The following is an 11,765-nucleotide window of genomic DNA, read 5'->3' on the forward strand; positions in this document are numbered from 1 at the left end:
TTTGAGTAGAGGATGGGACATAATTGGATGTGGAGGGTTTTAGAGTATAAGAAACCAGAATTGGTGTATGAAGCAGGTGGTGGGAACCTAAGGGCAGATGATTGGGGTCTCAGGGTGGAGGCTCTGAAGAGGGTATGTCAGGTGAGGTTGGGGAACCATGAGGGGCTGGAAGTCTGAGGCCTGGGCGTGGGTGAGTTTCGCCCCTGAGAGAGGCCTGGGAAGGAGGTAAGACTGGAGTCGGGGTGTGCAGCGTGGGGAGATGGAGGGTGTGGTTCTCAGAGCTCAGAGACCCATTTCTCCATGCTCCATCTCACCCTCCCGCCCACCCTACCTATAGCTCACTTCCCTGTGGCTCCAACGCCTCAAAGTATAACCACGCCCAGCCAACGCCCGGGGCACGCCTGCCAGCGCCCCAGGTCACTCACAGACACTCCTTAACACCTGCATGTGCCCCGCCCCTCCTCAGATCCGCCGCTCACTTAGCCGGGCCCCACCCCCATCAGATGAGGCTCCGCCCCCTCAGGCCCCGCCAATCCCTCGCCCCCTCCACGTACACACCCCTGATCTTCCCCGCCCTCCTTCCAACCAGACTTCACCCCTCGCCCAGGCCCCGCCCTTCCGCAGACCAGGCCCTCTCTTCGCTTGACCACACCCATCCCCAGATTCCTCCCCTCTCCTGCCCAGAGCCGTCCCATCCTCAGACCCATCCTCTCCTTTGTACCTCCCCGACCACTCCCTCACCGCATTCCTAACCGCCATCTTGTCCCTTCTCACACCTGGTCCCGCCCTTCATCCTGCGCCCCGCCTCCTCCGCAGGCCGGACCCTTGTCCCTCCTCCTCTGGCCCTGGGCCTGCCCCTTCTTCAGACCCCGCCCCACTCCTCAGCCCAGGGACCAACCCCATCCTGCACCTACTTGCCCTGCTCCGCCCCGGCCCCACCTATCCACAGACAGCATGCCATCTCAGCCCAGAACCGCGTCCATTTCAGACTTGGTTCCGCCCCTCACGCCAGGGTCCCGCCCCAATCCCGCACCCCTAGCCCAGGCCCCGCCCTGGACCCACCCCTTTGCATAGCAGGCCCCTCCCTTTATCCCAGGCCCGCCCCGGCCCTCCGTAGACCACGCCCCTCCGGTTCCGGGCCCGCCCCAATCCTTGGTTTCTGGTCCCGGCCCCGCCCCCCCGCAGACCTGGCCCCGCCCCGCCCCCGCGTCTCGGTTTCCCGGGCCTGCGCGCGCGGCTCCCGTCACTCGAACGCGCGACGGCGGGGGGAAGATGGCGGAGTCCGGCGGTAGCAGCGGCGGTGCTGGTGGCGGCGGCGCTTTCGGCGCGGGCCCGGGCCCCGAGCGCCCGAACAGGTGAGACCCGGCCCGCAGGATAGACCTGCACCTGTCTTGGAGCCCAGGGCACCTGTGGGCAGTCTTGGGCGTCCTGAGGGGTTGAGGGGAGGCCTGGCACGGCTCGAGGGTCTTTCGCTGAGAATTTGGACTTTACGGGGCCGTGAGGTACTGGAGGAGCCGAGGGCTACTGAGGGGGTAGCTGGAGGGGGGCTGGGTGCCCCAGGACCTCGAGGCGTCTGCAGGCGGCCCTAGGGACCTGAGAATCCTGGGGGTCTGAAGGGAAGCCGAGGGGCTCCTGACTGTGGTGGGCCGTGGGGCAACTGGGGATGCCAAAGGGCCTGGGCAGCAGAGAGGGCCTGAGCAGGGGCCATGGCCAGTCTGAGGGTGGTGAGGTGTCTTGGGGGCTCTGAGGTAGGGTCTAAGGCCCAAGGCATCCTGGGAGGTGCTGAAGGGCCCCAAGTTGGCTAAAGGTGGTCCTGAGAGCGTGCTGAGGGGCCCTGGGAGGAGTGGAGACTGTGGGAGGCTCTGGGTGGGGGACTCAGGTGAATCTGGGAGCCTGAGATGGGGAGGCTGAGGGGGCCTGGGGTGGGTCTAGGGAACCTGAGGTGGGTGAGAGAACTCCAGGGGGTTTATAAAGAACATAGAGAGGGTTCTTCTTTGGGGCTCCTCCCTTCCATCCCCATGGGGTCCAAATCCACATCCCCAACAGGCTAAAGGATTTACAGAAAGGTCTTGCCCTCAGACAAGGGGACAGAATTCACCCCTTTGGTCAGAGGGAGGCCCCCTTTCCCCATGGCCCAGTCCTGACATGGATTACTTGAACCTCCAGGTTTGCATGACAATTAGTTATCATCAATAACTAATGAGATGTGTGTGCATGCATTGTATTGGATTGTCAGAGGGAAAGAACACCTGCCTTAGGGAGTGTGATCTCCTGTTCTTTTCCTATTGGGCAAACCAGACCCTCCCACCCCAGCTCCTCCTCTAGCCTGCTACCCAGGTCAGGCCAAGGAGGAAATTCAGGCTTTTTCTTGCTGGTGAGCTTCCAGGAGCCAATAATTTCAGTCAACATGATAAATGATGAAGTTGTCTGATACTTATGTGCTGTGGAGTTTTGGACCTGTGGGCTAGTGTTGGAGGGAATGGCCTGATGGCCTGGCTGTGTGATTTGGTACTGAATGGAACACTCATGGGATGGGTGGGGAAGGGAGGAGGGATGGCTGGGCCAGGGCACAGAGGAGGCAAAGGCCCTGCCTGTTCCTGAGGATGCTGAGTGGCACCTTGAGACTTAGGTCTGTGGGCATTGAATCTGGTCTGCCAGAGGGGCCGTGGGGAACCCAGGAGGTGTGTGTCCAGAGGGGTGACCAGCCTCCTGGGGTAAGTGTGGGGCAAGATTGTCCCGCAGTAGGGAGCCAGGAGATGTCAGAGGATTTTCAGAGATATTCAGGGAGTGGCCAGGGCTTGAATATTGGGTATGAGTTGGCAAGTAAGGGACAGGGAAGGGGGACTGTGAACCCCAGGTCCCTGCCTTGGGCACTGGAGTGGGATAACCTGGGGCTAAGGCTTTTTTAATTTTTATTTTTTTGAAACCCCGTCTCACTCTGTCACCCAGGTATCTAGGCTGGATTGCAGTGACACCATCAAGGCTCACTGTAGCCTCAAACTCCTGGACTCAAGTGATCCCCGCACCTCAGCCTCCTGAGTAGCTGGGACTACAGGTGTGCACCACCACACTTGGCTAATTTTTAAATTTTTTGTAAAGACCAGGTCTTGCTCTGTTGCCAGCCTGGTCTCAAACTCCTGGGCTCAAGCAATCTTCTTGCCTCACCCCTCATTAAGTGCTGAGGTTACAGATGTGAGCCACTATGCTGGGCATGGCTCTTTTTTATAAACAGCTTTATCGAGATATAATTAATTGCATGGCATACAATTCACTCATTTTGTTTTTATTTATTTATTTATTTTTTGAGACAGAATCTCGCTCTGTCACCCAGGCTGGAGTGCAGTGGCGCAATCTCAGCTCACTGCAACCTCTGCCTTCCAGGTTCAAGGGATTCTCCTGCCTCAGCCTCCTGAGTAGCTGGGACTACAGGTGCCCGCCACCATGCCCGGCTAATTTTTGTATTTTTTAAGTAGAGACAGGGTTTCACTGTTGGCCAGGCTGGTCTGGCACTCCTGACCTCAGGTGATCCGCCCTCCTTGGCCTCCCAAAGTGCTGGGGTTACAGGCGTGAACTACTGCGCCCAACCAATTCACTCATTTTAATTTATCATTAAGGTTTTTTTTTTTTTTTTTGAGACAGAGTGTTACTCTGTTGCCCAGGCTGGAGTGCAGTAGCATGATCTCGGCTCACTGCACCCTCTGCCTCCTGGGTTCAAGCAATTCTCCTGCCTCAGCCTCCCGAGTAGCTGAGACCACAGGTACATGCTACCATGCCTGGCTAATTTTTGTATTTTTAGTAGAGACGTGGTTTTGCCATGTTGGCCGGGCTGATCTTGAACTGCTGACCTCAAGTGATCTGCCCGCGTCAGCCTCCCAAAGTGCTGGGATTACAGGTGTGAACCACTGTGCTCAACCCAGATCATTAAGTTTCAGTACATTTACTGAGTTGTGCATCCTTCACCACAATCCAGTTTTTTGGAATGCTTCCATCACCCCAAAGAGTTCCCCCAAGCTCGTTTGCAATTAACCCTGCTCCCCCAACATCCAGCCCTGGGGACATCCTGATCTGCTTTCACTCTCTGTAGCTTTGTCTTTTCTAGAAATTTCGTAAGAATGGAATCAGACATGTGGCCTTTGCGTCTGGTTTCTTTCCTTAACATAATGTTTTTGAAGTTCATCTGTGTTGTTGTATCAGAAATTTGTTCTTTTTCACTGTGGAGTGAAAATAAACAAACTGTGTCCATCCATACAATCTCGTATGAATGGACACAGTTTGTTTATCCATTAACTGGTTGATGGACTGTTGGGTTGTTTCCATTTTGACAACTGCAAATAAAGTTGCTGTGAACATCTGGGTATGTGTCTCTGTGTGGACGTATATTTTCATCCTCTTGGGTAAATACTTAAGAGTGGAATGACTAGCTCATATGGTAGATGTGTTTAAATTTTTTTTTTTCGAGACAGGGTGTCACTCTGTTGCCCAGGCTGAAGTGCAGTGGTGTAATCTCGGCTTACTGCAGCCTCGACCTCCTTGGGCTCAGGTGATCCTCCCACCTCAGCCTTCCAAGTAGCTGGTAGGTACTACAAGGGTGTATGCCACCACACCTAGCTATTTTTTCTGTGCTTTTGTTGAGACAAAGTCTTGCCATGTTGCCCAGACTGGTCTTGAATTCCTGGGCTCAAGCGATCTTCCCATCTCGGCCTCCCAAAGTGCTGGGATTACAGGTGTGAGCCACTACGCCTGGCTATGTTTCAATTTTTTTTTTTTTTTTTTTTTGAGATGGAGTCTCTCTCTGTTGCCCAGAGGTTGCTCACTGCAACCTCTGCCTCCTGGGTTCAAGCGATTCTCCTGCTTCAGCCTCCTGAGTAGCTGGGATTGTAGGGATGCGCCACCACACCCAGCTAATTTTTGTATTTTTAGTAGAGACAGGGTTTTGCCATGTTGGCCAGACTGGTCTCGAACTCCTGACCTCAGGGATCCGCCCTCTTCGGCCTCCCAAAGTGCTGGGATTATAGGTGTGAGCCACCGAGCCTGGCCATGTTTTAATTTTTAGGAAACTGCCAAGCTCGTTCCCAAAGTGGCTGTACCATTTTGCATCCCCACCAGCAATGTTCAAGAGTTCCAGCTCCTCCTCATCCTCACTAACACCTGGTATGGCCAGTCCTTAGTTTTAGCCATTCTTATAGGTGTGTGCTGGTGTCTTCATTTGGTGTTTTTGTTTATTTCTTTATTTGTGAGATGAGGTCTCACTCTGTCACCCAGGCTGGAGTGCGATGGTACGATCCTAGCTCACTGCACCCTGGAACTCCTGGGTTCAAGCAATCTTCTGGCCTCAGCCTCTGGAATAAGTGGGATTACAGGTGTGCACACCACTGTTCCCAGTCTTATTTTGGTTTTAATTTGCATTTCTGTAATAACTAATGATGTTGGACAGTTTTTCATGAGCTTCTTAGCTATTCACATCTTTGGTAAAGTGTCTTTTCAAATCTTTGGCCCATTTTTAAGTTGGGTTGCCTTTTTTTTTTTTTTTTTTTTTAAAGACTGAGTCTCGCTTTGTTGCCCAGGCTGGAGTGCAGTGGTGCGATCCTAGCTCATTGTAACCTCCACCTCTTGGGTTCAAGCGATTCCCATGTCTCAGCCTCCCGAGTAGCTGGGATTACGGGTGCATGCTACCACACCCGGCTAATTTTTGTATTTTTAGTAGAGACGGGGTTTCACCATGTTGGCTAGACTGGTCTCAAACTCCTGACTTCAGGTGATCTGCCTGCCTCAGCCTCCCAAAGTGCTGGGATTATAGGCATGAGCCACCACACCCGGCCCTTTTTCTTTTTTCTTTTGAGATGGAGGCTTGCCCTGTTGCCCAGGCTGGAGTGCAATGGCATGATCTTGGCTCACTGCAACCTCTGCCTCCCAGGTTCAAGCAATTGTCCTGCCCCAGCCTCCCGAGTAGCTAGGATTACAGGTGTGCGCCACCACACCCGGCTAAATTTTGTATTTTTAGCAGAGATGGGGTTTCTCCGTGTTGGTCAGGCTGGTCTCGATCTCTTGACCTCATGATCTGCCCACCTCAGCCTCCCAAAGTGCTGGGATTACGGCGTGAGCCACCACGCCCGGCCCTCTTTCTTAAAAGACATCTTCATCATTCTCCCCTATCCTCCATCCTGGTGAAAAATCACTGTTTGGAGCAACTGATAGGGGTGTCTCATGCCTCAGGTGCTAGTGTGGGGAGTACCCCTAATGTGGCAAGATGGAGCATGCAGAAAATGGATCATGTTTTGAGGGAGATTGGTACAAGACATTCTCCCAAAAGTCATTTTGAGACATTGAGTCTTTGTAGCATTGTTCGTCTGTTCTTTCATTTATTGCAAATGAGACAGCCAGGCCTGTTGCACGACCCACCTCCTCGCCTCAACCTGCCCACGCCTCCTTCCTCTTCATCCTTCCACTCTCCAAAGTTCTGGCCCCTCAGAGCCACCTGCCTGACCGTGCAAGCTCAAGTGGTCCCCAGGACACTTTTTCTAGTCACCTAGTTTTGTGTGTGTGTGTGTGTGTGTGTGTGTGTGTGTGTGTGTGTGTTTGAGATGGAGTTTCGCTTTTGTTGCCCAGGCCGGAGTGCAGTGGCATGATCACTGCAACCTCTACCTCCTGGGGCTCAAGCAACTGATTCTCTTACCTCAGCCTCCCGAGTAGCTGGGATTACGGGCACCTGCCACCAAGCCCGGCTTATTTTGTATTTTTAGTAGAGATGGGGTTTCTCCATGTTGGCCAGGCTGGTCTGGAACTCCTGACCTCAGGCGATCTGCCCGCCTGGGCCTCCCAAAGTGCTGGGATTACAGGCGTGAGCCACTGCGCCCGGCTTGTGGTCTTTTGTTTGTTTGTTTGGTTTAGTTTGAGGCAGAGTCTCACTCTGTCGCCCATGCTGGCATGCAGCGTCATAGCTCCCTGCAGCCTTCTTGACCTCCTGGGCTCAAGCAATCCTCCTGCTTCAGTCTCCTGAGTAGCTGGGACTACAGGCATCTACTACCACACCTAATTTTTTTTTTTTTTTTTTTTGAGACATCGTCTCACTCTGTCGCCCAGGCTAGAGTGCAGTGGCACAATCTGGACTCACTGCAACATCCACCTCCTGGGTTTAAGTGATTCTCCTGCCTCAGCCTCCTGAGTAGCTGGGACTACCAGTGCACGCCACCACCCCCGGCTAATTTTTAGTAGAGACGGGGTTTCACTATGTTGGCCAGGATGGTCTTGATCACCTGCCTCGGCCTCCCAAAGTGCTGGGATTATAGGCATGAGCCACCGCGCCCGGCCCACACTGGACTAATTTTTAAAAATTGTTTTGGGCCGGGTGCGGTGGCTCATGCCTGTAATCCCAGGACTTTGGGAGGCTGAGGTGGGCGGATCACTTGAGGTCAGGAGTTTGAGACCAGCCTGGCCAACATGGTGAAACCCCTTCTCTACTAAAAATACAAAAATTAACCAGGATTGGTGGCATGTGCCTGTAATCCCAGCTACTCGGGAGGCTGAGGCAAGAGAATCGCTTGAACCCTGGAGGTGGAGGTTGCAGTGAGCTGAGATCGCTCCACTGCACTCCCATCTGGGTGAGAGAACCAAACTGTCTCAAAAAATATATATATTATTTTATAGAGACGGGCTCTCATTTTTTTTTTTTTTTTGAGACAGAGTTTTGCTCTTGTTTTCTAGGCTATAGTGCAATGGCATGATCTCAGTTCACCGAAACCTCCGCCTCCCAGGTTCAAGTGATTCTCCTGCCTCAGCCTCCCGAGTAGCTGGGATTACAGGCATGTACCACCATGCCTGGCTAATTTTGTATTTTTAGTAGAGACGCGGTTTCTCCATGTTGGTCAGGCTGGTCTCGAACTCCTGACCTCAGGTTATCTGCCCACCTTGGCCTCCCAAAGTGCTGGGATTACAGGCGTGAGCCACTGTGTCCGGCCAAGACGGGGTCTCATTATGTTGCCCAGGCTGGTCTTGAACTCCTGGGCTCAAGTGATCTTCCTGCCATAGCCTCCCAAAGTGCTGGGATTACAGGCATGAACCACTGTGCCCAATCTGTATTTTTGTTTTTTGCTTTTGAGGTAAGATATATGTAACACAAAATTCACCCACTTTAAGTGAACAGTTCAGTGGCATTTAGTACATTCACAGAATTGTGCAACCATTACTGCTGTCCAGTTCCAAAACATCTTTGTCCCCACAAAAGGTGACCCCATCTTCATTAGCACTAACCCCCTAGTCTCCGTTGCCCAGCCCCTGGCAATCACCAATCTGCAGTCTGTCTCTATCCGTTTTCAAGTTTTATAAGTAGAATCATGCACTATGTGGCCTTTCGAGTCTGGCTTCTTTCGCTCAGCATGATGCTTTGGGGGTCATGCATGTTGTAGCCTAAATCAGCACTTCATTCCTTTTTATGGCTGAGTAATATTCGACTGCGTGGATCCACCACATCATCCATTCATCTGTTGATGGACACTTAGATTGGTTCCACCTTTTGGCTATTATGAATCATGCTGCTATGAACATGATGTACACATTTTTGTCTAAACACTCATATTCAGTCCTTTGGGGTACACATCTAGGAGGGGAATTGCTGGGGTGCATGCTTGTTGTATATTCTTGATCATGCTGGTCACCACCTAACGTTGTTTGTTGTGTTTATCTGGTACCTTGAGGTTGGAAAGGCTGTCTCTCTTGTGCCCTCTTGTGTGCCTGGAACATGAATGACACAGAAGGAGGAAGTGTCCCAGAGACGTGGCCGAGAGGGAGGAAGGGAGGGATGGGGGTGTGCAAAAGCTTATTGCTCTCTGAGGCTTGCAGTCTGGCAGGTAGGAATTCCCTTCTATGGGATCAGGTTGATCTTTTGCCTTTCCAGGGAGGCTTGTGGGGCTGCTGGGGGGCAGTGGGGGCTGGCCTTAGTCTCTGGCTGCCTTTCTAGCCTACCAGGCAATGCCAGCATCTGCCTTTTTGTCCCACGAAGGTTTTGTCTTTTGGCCAGGGGCGGGGGCAGTTCCTGTCTTCCCCCTGGCCCTTCCAGAGGTACCACAACTCAAGAAACTGTTCCCAGGAGGGACTGTGCTCCCCCACCCCCGACCGCCCCCAACGTTATATAACTTGTTTGTTCCAACTTCTGTCTTCTGCAACCAAGGGGGAGAAAAGAAAGAGAAAAGCTTATTCTCCTTCCTTCCTATCTGAAGGGATCAACAAAAAACCCGTTGCCTAGTAGAGATGGTCGTTAATGACTGAGCTGAACCTCAGGGATGGACAGAGTGGGGCTGCCCTGGCTGGGGTGTGCGGAGAGGAGGTGGGGTCCTTGCTGCAAGCACAAAGGACACTTGTTCACCAGCTGGCCTCCTCCCAGCTCGGGCCGTGGGGTCTAGACTCCTTGGAGGGAACGGAGGCTTGGGCCACTTGAGGTGTTGCAAGGGGAGGCAAACCCTCTGGGGAGTCACACCTCCCCAGCTAAAATTCTATCACTGTGAGGTACCTGGCTGGCAGAGTTTTGGAGGAACCTTCTGGCCTTGCAGCCTCTCCGACGTGGGCCTTTGGCATCCACGCTTTTTGGCCCACACTCCCTGGAGACGCCTGGGTAGGGCCCAGGCTCACTGAGTCATGCTGTTCCTGGGGGTGAGGTGGGGGGATCTGGGTGAGGGATGTGCTGGCTTCAGGCATTTGCATAAGAAGTGGTGGCTAGGCTGGATGCTTTGGCTCACTCCTGTAATCCCAGCACTTTGGGAGCGGATTACAAGGTCAGGCGGATTACAAGGTCAGAAGTTTGAGACCAGCCTGGCCAACATAGTGAAACCCCGTCTCTACTAAAAATACAAAAATTAGTCAGGTATGGTGGTGGGCGTCTTTAATCTCAGCTACTCGGGAGGCTGAGGCAGGAGAATCGCTTGAACCCGGGAGAAGGAGGTTACAATGAGCTGAGATCGTGCTACTGCACTCCAGCCTGAGCGACAGAGTGAGACTCTGTATCAAAAAAAAAAAAAAAAAAGAAGTGATGGCTGGGACGTTGTGCCCAGGGGCTTTGCTGCCTGCTGAAAGTGTTTGCGTGGAAAGTTGTGGCCGAGACGCTGCGCCCGGTGGGTTTGTCACAGTCAGTCTGGCTCGGTGGCCTTTGCCTATTGAAGCTTTCTCCACAATCTACATCATCTCCACCAAGCCCAGAAGCCTTGGAAGGGTCCAGCCCCCCAGCTCCTGCTAGGAAGACTTGGGGGAAGAGGTGGCTTTCCAAGGAGGTTCTTGCTACTTTGGGGAAGTTCTCATTCCTTTGGCCTCTTGCCCCTTTCTTTTTTATTATTATTATTTTTGACGTCACTCTGAGCTCAGACTGGAGTGCAGTGGCACGATTTTGGCTCACTGCAACCTCCGCCTCCCCAGTTCAAGTGATTCTCCTGCCTCAGCCTCCCAAGTAGCTGGGACTACAGGCGCCCACTACCATGCCTGGCTAGTTTTTGTATTTTTAGGAGAGATGGGGTTTCATCATGTTGGCCAGGCTGGTCTCGAACTCCTGACCTCAGGTGATCCACCTGCCTTGGCCTCCCAAAGTGCTGGGATTACAGGCATGAGCCAGCGTGCCCGGCCTCATGCCTCTTTCAGAAGGGAGATTTTGACCCTTCCAAGACGTGGACTCAAGTCCTTCTCCTGGAAAATGTGGTCAGATATCGCGGCATGAGGTGTCTCATCATACCCACGGGTGACTGTGGGTCCCTCTTTATGGGGTGTGGCTGTGACAGATTCCTCATCTGGGAAATGGGGCTCCAGGCCCACCAGGTGGGGGGTGGCTGGGAGGAAACGAGCGGGGAGATGTCACACGTGCCTCATCAGTGTTACTGTGGCAGTGCTGACTTCACCCATGATGGGGACACTGCCATCCTTTTGCCCGCCATGCCCACATGGGCCTTGAGGGGATCGTCGATGCCAGCAAGCCTTGATGTGGCGTGCGTGTGTCAGGCAGGGAAAGGAGAGGGTGAGCTTGAGCCATTGGGAAGACGGTAGTGCCATGACTTTGTGGCCATGAGAGGGACAGCAGCAGGGGCAGCGGGAGAGTAGAGCACGTCCAGCGTGAGCTGGAGAGGGCAGGTCCGGCCAGGAGCAGGCCTGGGAGCAGGAGCTCGGCGGGGCGGGGGTTGAGGGGTGGTGCGTCTCAGCAGGGATAGGCGCAGGTGGGACTGGGCCAGCCCAAGAAGGGCACTGGCCCACAGGCTGAGCCACATCCAGGCCACTCCATCTGTCCCTCACAGCTGAGCCCCTTCTCTGGGAGGGAGGCCACCCTCTCCTCCCCTCCTTGTCGGCAGGTCCCGAGAGCTCTGGGAGTGGAATTGCTCTGAAAGCATTCACTTCACCCTGAATCATGCAGTGCGATCGTCACAGTTGGACTGTTTCCACCTGGTAGCTGTGACCCCGGGGACGGCCTCCTTGTCATTGTCCATAGTTACCGGGAAAGAAAGGTTTTATTATGCCGGGCGCGGTGGCTCACACTTGTAATCCCAGCACTTTGGGAGGCCGAGGCGGGCGGATCACGAGGTCAAGAGATCGAGACCACGGTGAAACCCCGTCTCTACTAAAAATACAAAAAATTAGCCGGGCGTGGTGGCGGGCGCCTGTAGTCCCAGCTACTCGGAGAGGCTGAGGCAGGAGAATGGCGTGAACCCGGGAGGCGGAGCTTGCAGTGAGCCGAGATTGCGCCACTGCACTCCAGCCTGGGTGACAGAGCGAGACTCTGTCTTAAAAAAAAAAAAAAAAAA

At 53.6% G+C, this 11,765-nt stretch overlaps 1 protein-coding gene across 2 annotated transcripts in view; it reads left to right on the forward strand.

The window, feature by feature from the left end:
• Window positions 1-1,245: 1,245 nt before the first annotated feature.
• Window positions 1,246-11,765, forward strand: part of KLHL26 (kelch like family member 26) — a 32,617-nt gene continuing 22,097 nt past the window's right edge. Inside the window, exon 1 of one of the 2 annotated variants that reach the window (XM_032170180.2) lies at window positions 1,246-1,355. In XM_032170180.2, coding sequence (XP_032026071.1) covers window positions 1,273-1,355 — 83 coding nt within the window. In that variant the 5' untranslated portion in view covers window positions 1,246-1,272. The remainder of the gene's footprint in view (window positions 1,356-11,765) is intronic. The other variant, XM_032170181.2, reaches the window with a different exon arrangement.

Source organism: Hylobates moloch, unplaced genomic scaffold (assembly GCF_009828535.3).
Source record: "Hylobates moloch isolate HMO894 unplaced genomic scaffold, HMol_V3 SCAFFOLD_12, whole genome shotgun sequence".
In the NCBI taxonomy this organism is placed as follows: domain Eukaryota; kingdom Metazoa; phylum Chordata; class Mammalia; order Primates; family Hylobatidae; genus Hylobates; species Hylobates moloch.